This window comes from Homalodisca vitripennis, chromosome 5 (assembly GCF_021130785.1).
Source record: "Homalodisca vitripennis isolate AUS2020 chromosome 5, UT_GWSS_2.1, whole genome shotgun sequence".
NCBI classification, from domain to species: domain Eukaryota; kingdom Metazoa; phylum Arthropoda; class Insecta; order Hemiptera; family Cicadellidae; genus Homalodisca; species Homalodisca vitripennis.
The window spans coordinates 127,674,913-127,692,128 of record NC_060211.1 but is presented as its reverse complement, the minus strand read 5'-3'; the positions used below and the strand labels follow the sequence as shown (position 1 = coordinate 127,692,128).

General features: G+C 32.6%; 1 protein-coding gene across 1 annotated transcript in view; it reads right to left on the bottom strand.

The window, feature by feature from the left end:
* The window catches only part of LOC124362860 (DNA-directed RNA polymerase II subunit RPB1), a 28,484-nt gene extending 14,139 nt beyond the window's left edge, over nt 1-14,345 (bottom strand). The window contains exons 1-9 of the mRNA XM_046817719.1: nt 14,030-14,345; nt 8,209-8,341; nt 7,495-7,631; nt 6,588-6,746; nt 2,958-3,251; nt 2,427-2,587; nt 1,524-1,745; nt 514-771; nt 170-380 (exon numbers count right to left, since the gene is read on the bottom strand). Of these exons, the coding sequence (XP_046673675.1) occupies nt 170-380; nt 514-771; nt 1,524-1,745; nt 2,427-2,587; nt 2,958-3,251; nt 6,588-6,746; nt 7,495-7,631; nt 8,209-8,341; nt 14,030-14,107 (1,653 nt within the window). The 5' untranslated portion in view covers nt 14,108-14,345. The remainder of the gene's footprint in view (nt 1-169; nt 381-513; nt 772-1,523; nt 1,746-2,426; nt 2,588-2,957; nt 3,252-6,587; nt 6,747-7,494; nt 7,632-8,208; nt 8,342-14,029) is intronic.
* Between the last annotated feature and the right edge of the window lie 2,871 nt (nt 14,346-17,216).

Here is a 17,216-nt window from a genome sequence, read left to right as displayed (position 1 = left end):
TAGAGCAGTGTGAGCATCTTATAATGTATTTTGCTCAGCAATGAAGTAGAAAAAACAGCTTAGAATTATTGTAACTGCAGAGGGTTAATGATAATTTTAAACTGGCATTCATTCAATAATGATATTGACATTTTACTGTGTAAATACCCTGTTTTGCATAAAAACTAACCTTCTCCAAGAATACGTCACGTTTTGTCATCTTTCTGACCGCAGTGAGAGTGTCCTGTACAATACCCATGACAGGCTTGTTCGCCTGAGGTGTGATGATCTGTCGCGGTGTCACATGTATGTTTTCCACCTCTGCCCTGGTCTCCATGCTCTGGGGCACATGCAGGTTCATCTCATCCCCATCAAAGTCAGCGTTGTACGGGGATGTGCAACTACACACGTCACAAGGTCATTACTACAGATCACGTTAATTGTATTTAGTTTTATAAATATATTTATATAAAATGGTTAAATGTAAAATGTTCTAAATGTGCAATATCTTGTAATTGAAGCAGAAGATTGTACCTGAGGTTCATCCTGAACGTAGACCATGGTAGCACCTTGACTCGGTGACCCATCATGGACATTTTGTGAAGTGTTGGCTGACGGTTGAAGATGACCAGGTCGCCGTCCCTCACATGGCGTTCTACTTTGTACCCGCACTGCAGATGGAGATCCGAAGGCTTTGGGTGGAACCTTAGATCTATTCTCTCTCCATTGTCTCGCACGATGTATTTGGCCCCGGGATATTGTGAGTTTCCTCTGCGCACCAACTCCAACATCCTGAAAAACATAAATAAATGGAAAACTGAGAAAAGTGTTAGAAAGCTTTCACACCATCAGTTGCAAATTGTTCAATTGGCTAATGATAAAATAGTAATGTAAGTAAGCATAATACAACATGTAAAATACATCAATGAAAGTGAACCTCTTTGTCTCAGCAATGCTGAATATTTTGAAACTGAAAATCAGTAATCTCTCTTTCTCTGGTGACTTGTGGACACAAATATTTTATTTAAATTAACTTAGTTCTCTGTGTCAAATTTGACAAAAGTAAGATTTCTTTCTATCAATCTCTCCAGAAAAACTGGGCTTTGTCGTTTTTATGTAACAACAGCCTATAAGCCATTGACTTTACTAGTTTTATCAAAAAGCTCATAATATATGAACTTTAGACCAAAAATTTTCCATCAAGAAAATTGCGAACAGCAAAATAACAAATTGTTTCTTTTTTCACTTCCATCATCAATTATAAGTAAATGTTGTGCCTCATATAGTTTTTATAATATCCAAGAATCAATCCTTGGACTTTACCAGACAAACAGTGTTACCAGAAATCGCTAAATCCTCAACACTTGGCCTCTCGGAGTAGTTGAGTATGTTTTAAAATCAAAAAGACTATTCAAATAATTGTGTAATATTTAGGCAGTTGTAGAGGAGAGAGCTTAACTCCTAAAAATGAGAAAACAATTAACTTATTTGTAAAAATGTATCCTACATATCCTATATGTCAGTAAAGTCTAATATTCACTTACTTGTCTATATTAAAAGGTGTCACAATTTCCGGGAAAGTCATGTTCTGTGCAATGGACCTTGGCACACCGACTTGATCTATTCTCAGGTTAGGATCTGGTGTGATGACAGTCCTCGCTGAGAAGTCCACTCGTTTACCCATCAAATTACCTCTTATCCTCCCTTCCTTACCCTTCAGTCGTGCCTTTATCGCCTTCAGTGGTTTTCCAGATTTCTGCATAGCTCTGCAAGTAATATCGCGTCATAACTATTCAAATTCCACCAAAATTTCAAATAATTAACATTAACAATTTTAATAATCAAATTTCTAGAATATTTTGTAACATCAAACACATGAAAAGCAATGAAATGTGTATTGACCTTTAAACAAAACTTAATAATAAGAGAGAAAAATTAGTTCTAGATAGCCGTGTCTGAAGTTTATACAAAATTTATTTTTCTAACTAAAGGGTCAATATTTAATTTATTAATAACAGTAACTTTGTTTCTTAAATGACCGTTAGTTGAACTGATTCTTGGGGAAGGAACCAGAATACCAAAATAATAGCTCTACGATAAAGTGTACTTTTAGCTATAAATACTTTAAAAGATACTATAAAATCAATCCAGAATTTTATAGTCAGAAATCAATGTGAAAAAACAAGACAAATTCAATAATCTGCACTAGTACCCAAAGAGAAATAGTACAAAGAACAATATGAACTATCTTTAAAAGACTAATAGAACAAGAGTGCATTTAAATCTCATTAAAATGGTTGTCAACATTTTAAATTTTTTTTCTCACATTAGTGTATTTAATTAATTAAAAGATGTAAGACACTAAAAACTCAAATAGCAACATTTGTGTTAAAGAAAAAATTAAAATGCTGTAGCAACCTGGATTTGTTTTAGTTTGCAAAACTTACCTTGGCAATCCAGGCATGTCATTGTCTACCAGAGTTGCTACATGGAACTGTAACATCTTGATGTTTTCTGCAATGACATGGGTTGCAGCTCCAGCTTGTTCATTCCTTGTCAGTTCGTTGTTACATTTGATAATGTCTGACAGCTTGTGAGTCAAATCATCCTAGGAAACATATGAGAAACTGTTATGTAAATATTGTAATTATTAGATAAATGTAGTAAACATATCCTTTTTTTGTTGCAAATTAGCACAGTGTGGCCTGTGAGATGGGGAGAAGCCGTATTCTCTGAAAAGGCAATACCAGATTTTCCACACTTTTTTTGATTACTAACTACTAAAACCCATCATATATCAGTCCAAACATTAATCATATTTATCTCTTACAGTGATTAATTGTATGATTGGAACCTTTATATAAAAAAACAATACCTTTTTTAAACCCTTGAGCTAAAATTATAACTTTTGATTAATACATAGTAAAAATAGCGTTTTTATTATCTTAATTAAAACCATTTCTACAGCAAAACCCTACCTGATTCCTGGCTGAGCCGTACATGACTACGGCAGGTCTGACGGAGAGAGGAGGTACTGGCAATACTGTCACAATCATCCAGTCGGGACGTGCAAACTTGGGGTCCATTCCGAGGATAAAACACTCCTCATCTATGATGTGCTTCAGAATCTCCCAAACCCTCTCGGCACTCAAAGCGATTTTCTTCTCCTGTGAATCTTCATTAGCGTGTTTCCATTCCGCAGTCACGTCTAAACCTGTGCGCCGTAGGTTGGGTTGATATCGTCCACAACCACCATGGCCTTGTTTACGGGGCTAAAACAACCAACACAGTTTTTATTTATAGACTCACACCACATCAAAATACAGTTTATCTTTATTAAAAATGCTAACTATAAAATGTTTTCCTGGGCCATAATTATATCATGCCCTGTTCATGCACAATATATTTAGTTTGAATAAGATATAAAATTAGCAACAAGATAGATATAAATGATAGCAACAAGTTTATGTGCCTATCTGACTTGTGTTATGGAAAACCTAACACAGGATCACTGAAATGTTTGCTACTCCAGTTAATTTTTCAATAATTGTACATAGAAAAGAACACTTAGGAACATTTTCTATATCAATGACAGCTCTTATAGCATATTCAAACTTTTAAAAATATCCTAATTCAACATTTCCAATTTGGAAATTTCCTTTACAGCTTGGAAAGGACATTTATCCAGGAATTCTGGCATAAGTTAGTAAGAAGTTTATAAATTTATTCGCTTTCTAGTAATTAAGTCAAATTTCAATTTGACATCATAAAAATTGTTATCAGGAAAATGTCAATTTTTTAGCATAAAAAATGGATAACTATGAGTAAAAAATGCTATGCATATCAAATATAAACGTAACTAACATTTTTAGGTACCAGACTAATTATTTTGTCTGTTACTAATTTTAATAACTCCTTTGACTAGGGAGAGGCAATCTGTGTCCTATTCTGTGACCTCCAGAAGGCTTTTGATTGTGGAGACCATGAAATTTTGTTAAGTAAATTGGAGTACTGTGGCATCAAAGTAGTTGCTCTCAATTAAGTTAGTAGCTCCTGAGGGATCCCAGCCAGCAGGAAGTAGAGATAGTTGAAAACGAATAGTGCTGGCTCTGTGCATAAATATCTATCTCCTTCTCGCTATTTAGAAGCAGGTGTACTTCAAGGATCTGTTTTAGGATTTTTAATTTTTGTAAATTACTTATCCAAACAGCTCAATTTATGTGATAAATTAATTCTCTGAGCTGATGACACCAGTTTTTTTTTTAAACCTGATAAGAAACTTGACCTTTCTCAAAAACTAAATGAAAACATTGAATTGATTTTTAATTGGTTTTGAATTTAACTTTCCTTAAATATTCCCAAAACATCCATAGTTAATTTTCACTTTAGTAGAAACTTTAAATAATAACTTGAAATAACTTTTTACGAAAATAAACTAACTTCCACGTAAAGTTGTAAATTTCTTCGTACTTTGGATGATAATCTGATATGGGAAAATTACATCTGTCACTTAACCCTTTGAGTGCCACGGGTATTTTCCGAAGGCATATGCATAAAGTGCCACGCTGTTTTTCACATATTTGTAAGCTTTTGGGAAAAAGCTGTTGTAAAATAACTACCAAACAGATTTCCATAATTTTGTTGTTGTTTTTTTTCTTATTAAATGCAGAATATGATACATATCGTTACAAATAAAATTTAATTTATAAAAACATAAAAATTTCAGTATTTATAAAAAAAGTGTTTTACTTTTGTATAAAAAGTCAAGTTTCGACCTAATTTGTGTGTATACGTTATTTTTAAGATTTTTTTATTTACACCATGATAAAGGCCATATGATTCTAAATAAAACCCATGGGTAATATCTTATTCTAGAATTTTAAAAACATGGCATTATATGTATTAACAAAATGCTGCCCGGGTACCGACATTTTATAAACTGTACTTCATTTGTCAGAGTTTAGAAATTACTTAGTAATGATGTAGTTTTCCCAATAAATCTAATAAAACATTAATACAACACAAATAAATATGATTAGTAAATTTAGAAACAAATACTTGCTAACATATTTACATAAAAGTTTACATTTACTAAGTAATAACCCTAATAATATTTAAACTGAAAATTCACGTTTTTTCGCTTGAACACAACTCAAATCATACATTACTTTTGTAAAGAAATACAGTAAAATACTGTATAAGTTACTATTTTATTTTGTTTTTACTCAAATGCTTGGTTATCGGCACATAAACAACAAGAAAGGCCGTTACGCAACACGGTACTCGTCCGCTACGTCGCGTGACTGGAAGACAGAATCATCGTACAGGTACTTATCACAGCCCAATATTTTTTGGACGAGTTTTCCTTATCAGAGATCAAAGTAAACTTCATTATACGTTCCTTCTTCCATAATGAATCGAAAAATACTCGATGAGTCATACTTCCTATCTCCAAATAGACACACGAATGGCCTGACATTTTCGAATAATGAAATGTTGTTCTTATAGTTTTTGATTTGATTGATTGTTGTAATAACTTGTAAATTCCAAAATAGGTTAAATAAAGTCATTTGTTTTTAATACTGTAATTTATTTTGGACCCGATAAGGAAAACTCGTCCAAAAATAGTGGCTTCTTGATAAGTACCCAAACAACATATGTTTCACAGATACAATAGTAGAGAAACAACATAAAAACTCGTATTTATTGATAGTTTGGAACCTATTGAATACAGCCGTCTGATTATTTGGCCAAAATAATCTTGTTACTATATAAAATATTATCGAAATACGAAACGTCAAAATTGGCGACGCTGGCACTTTATGCACTTTTCGTACCGTCAAAATTAGCGACGCTGTGGCACTCAAAGGGTTAAACAGAAAACTAAATCTAACATGTTATGAAATTCGTAAAATTCAAGATTTTACGGATTAAAATCAGCAAAAACTATTTATTTTGAATCTGTGATGAGATATGGAATTGTTTGCTTGCGTAGTTCACCATTTACTGAATAGGTTTTCAAAACAAAAGAGAGCAATCAAAATTCTAGGATATTTAAAAAATTTATCATCTTGCAGATGCCAATTTTTTTAATTAAACAAATTTGATAGTGAGATGTGTTTACATAATGGACGTTGTAACTAAAACTTATTAAAGAATACAGTCCAATCCTTGTATCTCCCATCATAACTACAGAACACGTAACAGTCATGCTCTACCTGTGCCTATACATAGAACAACCCATTTTAAAACATCTTCTCTTACAACAGTATTCTTTATTTAATTAAGTACCTTTAACAGGAAGGAGATTCCTACATTAAGGGTTTTAAAAAAAAAAACTATTAAAGAATACATGTTTTAACCTGAAATTTATACTTTTGATGAGATTTGTCCGAATTCGCCAGAAAATAATTATAAGACTTGAAAATATAATTCACCTAGTTTTAGCTATATGTTACTAGTGTTTTAGTTATTTATTTATTTTTCTGTTATTGTTCTTATTCACTATTTAGTGTTTTTTATAACTTGACAAGCCTTATAACAGAGTAATGTTCTATTGAGTTAATAAATCATTTTATTTCATTTGACATTGGAGCATACAAAAGTACCTGCTGGTTATTGGGGTCATCAACATTTTCCTTATTGAGGTCCATTTCATCACCTCCTTCACATATATTCTTGCCCTTGCAGAGGTCGTACACAAAAGTTAACCTCTTCCTTGGCTGTCCTTTTGTTTTCATCACAATTTCTTTTATTTTTGGATGACTCTGAAAAAATTGAATTATTATAATTTTGTAATTGATAATTAACATAATATTTTTGTACACCTCCGCACACACACACACACACACACACACACACACACACACACACACACACACACACACACACACACACGCACACACACAAGCAATTCTCAATATACAAATATTCTATAATATAATAAGAAATAAATATGTTTTATGTCAACCCATGTCCTGAGAGTATTTTAAGTAATAACTGTTGTGCACTTCACGTAAGTAATAGCATAGTCAACTGACAATTTTAGTGTTGACAAAAATATTATTTACTTTTATTAACCTGAACCTTTACTTTATGTCAATGTAGAGTTTACTGATAACTGTTTATGAAAACAGTTTTCAACAATTACTCTTAGCAATTTACACCAACAGAGAAGAAGTTCATATTCAAAGTGATAAAGAAATATCACATACTTAAATTATTATTTATCAGCTTCATAATTCTTAAGCAAAATAGCATAAGCTTCTTTGGTACCAGGTTAAAGCATTCTTCGTCACAAATGTGTGTAATATTTAAGATGATTTTACTTTATCTTGTAAATAATGTAAACTTTCTTTAAAAAAATGCTAAGCTCTGTCCATATTAATTACGTATCTTATTACTTCAATACAAAAATAAAATTAAATACCATATTTAATTATGTTAAGTCCAAGTACTTATATGAAAACTGAAAGGATATTAAAATAATATCTTAAAGTAGCATGTTTTACTTACCGGACTGACCAGTAGCTTGGAACAGTAAAAACAAACACACCGGAGAATTTTAATGGTTTTCGTAATAAAACCAACATGGAACACAGGTTTGGCAAGGTCGATGTGGCCAAAATGTCCAGGACACTCGGACATGTTACCTAAACAAAACAAAATTATAAACATAATTAATACTAAAATATTATGTAAATCCCAATCACTGAAGATGAGTATGTCCTGAAATATAAATACAAACATTTCTACTCATATACAGTTAATGGTTAATAGTTATCTTTTAAGCTTGACCATGAGTTAATATTAAAAACTAACCAGAAAGTTATCTTTTATAAAATTACAGAGTACATATTTTACTTGAAAATATTATATTAGGTAAAGTCTTACTTATATTACATTAAGTAAGGAAATCACATATAAGTTTATGATAACAGAGTAATTATTAATTAAATACTATCACTATTCTAGCTGTAGTATAGAACGTTAATATTTTAGCTTCAAACATCTGCTACAAAACTAAAATTGAGTGTCATACCAATTTTTATAAATTGTGATAATCGGAAAGCAAATTTAAATATTTGGCCTATAGTTTTAAATAAAACATTTAAAGGGGTTTTAAATTGTTTATGTTAATAATCACATTTTAATATCTTTATTTAAAATGAGTGACCTTCAGTCACATATATTTGTAGAACTATAGTAATGTTGTGAATTTGTATTTACCTGCACATGTTTGGCATCTTGACATTCTGTCAATGACACCCTGTCTTGGATCCATCAAACCTCCCAATTTTGGTCGCCCTCCTTCCATAGTTTCAGGAAAGCGAATTCCTCCCTCAGTAACTGACATCCTCCGCTGAAAAATAATTAATTTAGTGATGAAGTTACTAACTTACTTCTAGTTAAAAACAAAAATTTGCTATAAAATTGTTGTTTAATCCTAATTGTATAGACAAGTGAACTACTGTAACCACCCATAATTAATTGGAAATGGTTATCATCTAATAAGGTACAAAAAATGAATGCAACTTATATGAATGTGTTCAACACGTATCCGCTAATTAATATATCAAAAGTAATATATTTTGCCATGTTATCTCTTATTGGTTACCAGGAAACACAGATACTGTAAAGGGACTAAATGTGTCTCACATACTATCTAATAAGAATGTCCTGTTACTAGTCTTGCTAAATTAAAATCAACAAATAACATGAAGTCAACAAAAATATTAAATTCAACAAGATAAAATCAGGCAGTCATCATTCTTAATAGATCATCTCAAAAAATTCACTTATACTCTACATAGGATTTTCTAATAACCAAGACTTAACAGGTTTTTGAATGCTGCTTGTGGTATCTCTTTGATTGAAACTGGTAGCCTACAAGAAAGTTTTATACCAGTAATAGGAAAACAATTTTGTGTTTTGCTTAATCTAAAGTGAGATACATCCAGCAATGACATATTTCTTACATTAAGTATTTATTACTCTTATTGGATACATGAATTGGTTTGCTCTAATTTCACATAAGTAGAAAAAATATACAGGTTAACAACCACCATAATCTTAAGACTAGCAAATAGGGATCTACAGTGTTCATGAAAAGTAGTATTGGTTAATATTTTTACTGCGTTTTCTGCAACAATAGTTTTTTATGAACATGACATGAGTGCTTCAAAAGCTTACAACCACACGAAACGTGGCTAGTAAAAAAAGTATAGTACACCATCATGAGAGTATTCAGAGGTAACCTATAACTAAGTTTACGTAACAAAAAGTTCCAGATAGTTTTTTACATAATTTCTCAATACCCTATGCTCAAACCAATTTAATTTAGTGTATAGGAAAAAGCCTAATAATTTTACACCCTGAGCACAAGGTTGGTCCAATGATAAACTAAAAATAAGGTCTTGAATTTTATTACTGTTTAATGCAATACAATTTGTGTGCTAAAACCCTCAGCAGCTTTCTTATTAACTAATCTCTGTAAAATTCTGAGCTGAAATTAAATCTTGCTGGGTTGCTACCTGCATTGTGTCATCTGCAAATAGAATAGTCTGAGTGGATACAAAAGAAAGAAGGTCATTTCATTTATGAGAACCAAGAACAACAAGGGACCCAACCATTAATCTTGCGGGACGCAACATCTGACTGGAAGGCGGTCGAAGGTTAATCCCTGCAGAGATACAAGTTGATAACCAATAGTTGTTTCAATTGCTGTGTTAACCATTTAATATACTGCAGCTGAATTTTGTCCCTCATTAAACAAAATTAGTTGGTTACTACTAACAGCGCGTACTAGAAATATTGTCTAGTTTTTCTAAAAGCCTATGTACGTCTATACCAAAATTGGTTGTCATTTTTTAATCTTAATTTATTAAACATTTTAATGTATTAGGGCTTATAATTCTTGTTGCACACAATCATTATATAATATAACAAATCGTAATTTGTTACAATCAAATAATGCGTGTAGGCCACTTATTAGTCTCCTCCCTTTAAATTCAATAGTTTAGATATTTCTAACTGATGACTTGGTTCACTGATTTGACTGTCATGGTAGTCGATCATAAGCCCTTTCAGGGACAGACATTTTCTAGACGTTACTTTGCAAAAAGTGCCAAGTTATGGCCTACGTACAGTGCTGTATGGAGAAGAACCAGGCCAAACTTATTTTTTACATTCTTGCATAAAAATATGCTTTAAACTAATTATGAGCCTATTTTTTTTGGTCAAGCATTAAAGAAATTATATATTAGTATACAAAATATTTTAAGTAGAATTTATTTGTTTTTATTTTGTTCGCATAAATGCATAGTTATAAAAAAACTTCACACAGTAGATACTCAGGGTAGCCAAACAAAACCTCTTTTCAAATTCCCGGTTGAAAATTTCCAAATCTCTAGTCTATTTTCAAGCCAAATAAACAACTGTAATACTGTACTTAACCCTTACGCTGAGTGCAACGGTGATGGTTTATCATAACCAACTGTAAGCCTATTTGAAAGAAACACTGTGCTCATGCAAATTTTGTACCGTACCTAGCAAAATACAAGAAATTCTGCAACGATTTATAGCTATCACCTATTTTAAACTCCTTAGTTTTATCTGTCTTTCGATGTGTTAAAATAACATTATGTTGACTTTTCACAACAAACCTAATAACTTTCCTTTCTGTGATATTTGGAAAATACATGTATCCGATACGGAAAAAACAAATAAATACCAAGACAGCGCTACAGTGTGACACAATGCAATGCAGGACAGAGGTTTGCGGTGAAAGAATTTTCGGAACGTGACAATGATTTCACCAATACACAAGATCATTCCATCTGATATTTCATCGTTAATTCTAAGCAATATATGGGTCAACCTCGATTTTTCTCATATTACAATATAATGTTCCAATAGTCAATTAGAAAAGGAAATGACTAGAATTTCTTGCCGGAAAGCAGTTATAGGGAGCAGGCAACCGCCAGACGGTCATGTATTGCTTAGAGTTACCTATTAGTGATCAGGGGCACTGACGTGATCTGGGCTTCAATATTTGGAACTACTCGAGTTAATTTTTTTTTCTAAAATAGCAAGCAGCGCGAAGCGCTGCGCAGCGGGCAGGCATCGTGCTTGATCCTTTTTTTTTATTACAAATTTCTGATAAATTGTTATTACATATTACAATATAATGTAGGTAATGTATGTAAAACAATTTTAAACACATATTACATGATGGAAAGCAAAGTAAACCAATATAATCCGCCCAATACAAAATCTCCCTAAAAATCTGGTAAAGGAATCTGTGTCATTCCTTTGGCCTGAATCAATTCAGTATATACGAAGATCACGCACGATGCTTGCCCGCTGCGCAGCGCTTCGCGCTGCTTGCTCTTTTAGAAAAAAAATTAACTCGAGTAGTTCCAAATTTGAAGCCCAGATCACGTCAGTGCCCCTGATCACTAATAGGTAATTCTCGCGGTTGCCTGCTTCCTATAACTGCTTTCCAACAAGAAATTCTAGTCATTTCCTTTTCTAATTGACTATTGGAACAATTATATTATAATATGAGTTGCCTGCTCCCTATAACTGCTTTCTCGAGAAAGAAATTCTAATCATTTCCTTTTCTGATTGACTATTGGAACATTATATTGTAATATGAGAAAAATCGAGGTTGACCCATATATTGCTTAGAATTACCATTTCATCAAATACTTATAGGTATCTGAACTCTAATTAGGCTAATTAATTTATCCTAATGGGAGGAGGGGAAAGAAGCCTAGAAATACCACGCTTCTTCAAAGTAATTTGCAGAGATTCAGAGAAATGAATATATTTAAAATCACAAGTCATAAACTCTACCTTCTCCTTTTATAAAGAAATGGTACATTATAAAAAGAGTTTCCAGAATATATTTCATATCTGTAAAAATGTAAGAATATACTTACATTTATAGAGAATTTATATACAACACAAAGTAAGACATATAGATAAAATTAAAATTAGCGATCGGCTCTTGTCCGCTGAGCAGCTAACATCCGTACATAGAACCGGCTGACACTATGGCCTTGATAAATATAGAAATATTATTTGTAAATCACAGTTTTTTCTTACTATACTATATGTTTGTAAATAGTTTTTAAACATAAAGAACTACAAAAAATGTTTTACCAATCGGTAATTTGCATAGGCCTACTGCTTATCTTTCTTGTCCACGAATGAGCAAACTCTTGACGATGCGCCAAAATAAATATTAAAAAATACTAGTTATAGCTAAAATATTATTTTTTAAACTACAGTAGTTTGTCTGAAATTTGGTTAGGCATGTATGATCTATATTTTTTAAACGGAAAGCAGAAAAAGTTTTAGCAATCGGTAATTTGCGTACTACGTAATTTGTGTAACAACTTTTGAAAGAGGTGTGAAAATTGTTATTTTGAACAGTTATCTCTACAGCGTCCAAGAGTACCTACTTAAACCATACTATTACGACCACAAGTAAAATATAACATTTCTGCAACTGCATATTTTTGCATTTTTTACTCATGATAAAATTAAAAAGTAATCAATCGCATGATAATCAATGAAAACAAAAACTAAAATTACCTCCAAATAGATCTCTAGACATCTGGGCCTTCTTAAATGGTTGCTTGTCTAGGCCTATTTGGAGGCGATTTGGCGAAGAAGTATTACTCATTGAGTATTTTTCGATTCATTATGAAACAAGGAAAGTATTAGTAACATATAATGAAGTTTAATTTGGTCCCCGATAACTTTCGGAGGGTACGGTCCAATAAGCGGACCCGGTTTTTTATATCGAAATTGGCAAACGATATTACTTAATCATAACCATCGATATAATCAATCGATACTGATGAATTATTTTTAACAACTTAAATAATCTATATGAACAGCTGTAAACACTTTCAAATAATACAAGGTAATATTTTTAATTTCACGTAACATTGTGTATTAAAATGGCCGTCAATCTTAGGAAGCTTCACGAAATTGCTTTAAAAGACGATAAAATATGTTTTTTATGGCTTCAGGATGTTGGGTTAGTACCTAAGAATCCATTATGTGATATTTGTGGAAAGGTAACAAATGTAACTGTCAGAGGAGCTAACATGGTCGTCTTCAGATGCAAAAAAAGAAGGTAATGGTGGACACAACTTTAGTAAAAACGTTTTCGTTCTGTTTCATTTAGTTAAAGTTATTAGTTTCCCTGATTTTGGTTATGTTCATTTATTATTTGTTATAATTAAATTCACATTTTAATTTAAACATATGATTGTTATTACTTTTATATCGATTGATAGTCTATGATTCGATATGCGAATATTAGGTATCGATGATTATATTCTTCGATATAAAAAACCGGGTCCGCTTATTGGACCCTACCCCTTTCGGATAATACCAAAGGACCACAGTAAGCCTACATAGCATTTGTGTTTGTTCAGTCAATATTTAATTAAAAAACATTAACTTACATAAAGGGAATTTTAGAAAGATTATTTTATAGTGAATAAAAAACAACATTGATCCGTAGTTATTTTAATTTTCGGTAATTTATTTTAGACGTCCGGTTAAACAGACACTGGCTCTTCTTGCACATTATTTTAGAGACGTCCCTGGCTCTTCTTGCACATTATTTTATAGACGTCCGGTTAAACGGACACTGGCTCTTCTTGCACATCATATTAAAGTCCATAAAAACTGACTTTGACACTGAAGGGTTAAACAGCAGCAGTACACTTATTGTGCAATATAGGCTAGGCCGACTTGAATGTATACGAATTTTTATTACACTTCAGCTGTATGCATGGTACTAATCATTCTAGGTATGACAATTAATGCAAATTTTGTTTTAATGCTAATAAATTGAATTTTAATTTATAGAAGGGCCTTTAATCTGTTGATTACTAGAATGTGTATGGTTTGGGCTTACAGGACTGCCTGTAGTTTTTAACAGTAAATAAACAGTTAGCATTTGTTAAACCCCGTTATTAGTTAATACAGATTAATAGATTTATCTTAATATAACAAAACTTACGATTTCATCTGGAGATATGATGCCAAACTGCACTCGTTTGACTGACCTAAGTGGTGCTTTAGAATCCGACATCGCCATTTTGAGGGTTGAGGAAACAAGGTTACACTAAAGAAATGAAGAAAGTTACACGAAAACCACACTATAACTTTTACATTGTTAATGGGTGAGCATGATTGAATCAAAAGAAAAAATTTATTAAGTGATTATATGACGTTTCAGTAAAACATAAAATAACAATTTGCAGACTATGATTTCACAACACGCAACACTTCTACGCTTATATCTGTGCCTATGTCACTAAATCTGTGAGCGAGCGAACGAGCAAGCAAGCAGGAGCAACTTAACTCTCTTTACCCAGTGTTGCCAAGTGCTAACAGCTATTTACAAACATTACGATACAGTATTGTGTTTATAGTATAAAATGCTTATATTAACCAGAAGTCATATCCTAGGCTAAAATTAGATTTTCTTTAGTAAAGTGTTGTATGAAATCTTACGATAGGGATGAGAGGGATTCATATTATAAATAACAATTAGTAATTGGTTGGATTTAATTGTTATTTATTAATAATATTAATTTAAAATAATAACAAACTATCCTTACCGCCCAATCCTATTGTCTTGTAAAAGATCCAGCAGTATAATCGGTAGTTTTATTGTAATGCATGATGTGTTAAGTATAATTTCATTGTATTTCACATCAAATTAATAATTTATAATCATGCAATATGTTAAAGAAATGAATGATTCCCTCTCTCATCCCATACGAGCAAAAAGGTTAAATGCAAAAGGCAGAAGAGAGCTGGAAATTACACTCAGTATCTTTCTTCTCTCCCTTTTAAGCCTTAGATTTCACCTAAATCGGCTTTGAAGTATGTTGCATTAATTTCATGTCTATTCATTTTGGCTCTACTCGAGTTATGAAACCGCAATCTCTTGGTTAGAGAACAGAAACTATAAACATTAGTTTACCAAAGAGAACAATGTTATGTTCCCCGCTCCTTTCCTAGCGAAACAGCTGAACATTCTTTTTGATAAAAATTACTATTATCAGTAAAAATTTAATCCTACTATCCTTGCATACGCCTATTTACTACGAGTATATGTCACGTTGTCAGGCGTAATGCTACTTTTACTTCTAAAATTGTCTATGTTTCTTAACTAAACCTTCTGAGATTTAATAATCAAGGATTCAACTGTACAATAGTGTCAATAGATTTAGTTTCCACAAATAGGTATTACAAACTCATAAATTTTATTTGTTAAAAATATTCATGTGTAAAAATGTTATATTTTACAGGTGGTCGTTATAGTACTACATTCTAAGTACTCCAGGACGCTACAGGAATAATTGTTCAAAATAACAATTTTCACGCCTCTTTAAAAGCTGTTACACAACTTTTGGTGTTGAGGGAATGCATTAAAAGCTTAATGCCGCTAATAAGAAGATTCCAATCAAAGAAATTTGTGCGATGCTTAGGAATTTTGTTGTTGTTGGACTGCCTAAGATTGTAATGAATTGGGAAGTTAGTTACGCGAAACAAATCAAAGTCTTTTCACATGGAGGTTGAACAACTCTAAATGTAAACGAACGGAAAGGTAATAATATTTTAATCCTTGAATATTGGCCTAAAGAAGATTGGCGTGGTTTCGCGTATGTTGTTCTTAAAGTCCACTTTTGAAATTTGAATACTGGCCTAGTAAACATTCGAACCTACAAATGGCTGCAGCATAAGACAGGTATGGATATATCAACCCATTGTACGAGGTCAGAGTGCCTCGAGTGTCCGTAGACTTGGATAAGGTACGAATTACAAATATCTCTAAGTTTCTTGCAGACAAAATCAATGTGATCCTGGAATTTAAAATATATATTAGTATACCGATTAAGAAACTTTGACACATCACATAGTGAAACCTCACAAAGGTGATTGCTAGCAGTTGGGGCTGGAAGGGGACTTTCCACTCTTAGCACTCATCCTGCAACTCCTCTAAACCAATTTGACAGCTCCGATCGTTTAGTTCAATTGGTAAAGCAGAAATTTAGTACTTGAGTTTCTGCTTCATTCAGAAATAGTCGGGTTCTTTGAAACTAGTGCATTGAATTACTGGTTTCTCTAGAAGCAAAAAAAGTTTGGTGCGCCCGTGAACCTCTTGGAGATATAAGTGCCATCTGCATATAGAGAGACTTTGGCATTGATGCCAAAGATGCAAGATGGCAGGTCGTTAATAAATAGAAGAAAAGGTAGAGGACCCAGGGCTGACCCTTGAGGAACAACGTATTTTATCTTCTTTGAATTTGATAAAACAGTTTTTTTGCAATCTGTATAATCCCTGAAGGAAATTAAAAGAGCCTAAGGCCTTCTCCTGAGAAACGAAGAGATCCAGAGTGAGAAACTCTTCTTAATCTGAAAAAGTCAAGGTTTTTTAACAACAAAATTGTGATCGACCATATCAACGACATTGGTAGGATAAAAATACTCCCATGCCCGATTCTCGGATGTCAAGAGCTTGCAAATGAATAGAACAACATTGCGAATAGCTTCATTTGTCGACTTTCCTTTGCTGAATCAGAATTGGTAAGTCGAAGTACATTCTTTTTATCTAAAACAAGTCAGTGGTATGTTTAGGCAATCTTTTCTAAGGTCTTGGAGTAAGTCAACAGTAAAAAAATAGGTCAATCATTCTTGCAAACATCTCATTTTCCTTTTTTCACCATGGAGTCACAATCACATGTTTAAGTGATTCTGGTAAGATACCCTCTTGAGTTGAAGCAAGATAAGCCAAGTGATAAGAAGTGGCATTCGGTACCTGCCTCAACATTTTAGTGGATATTCCGTCAGAGCGACATGAAGGTTTTAGTTTCAAGGAAACGATTGTTTTGGGTATCTCCTCCTCAGTAACCTGATTGACGAAAGATGAATTTCTCGAGGAGGTGCACAAAAGTCGTTGGTATGACGTGTGTGAATAACCAACATGGAATAACATTCATTGAAAGCGTTTGCAGCATCAAAAGGATCTGAAGTCATACCACCACTCGTAGCAGTGAGTGTTATTCATAACAAAATCTTGTATATCAGTGGTTTCTCAAAATTCAAATCTACTCAAGTGACTTTTGATCCTCTAATTCCCCTTTTCTTTTTGTAAGCTAGTCGTGAAAGTGGATAACAATCGAGATCCTTAGTAG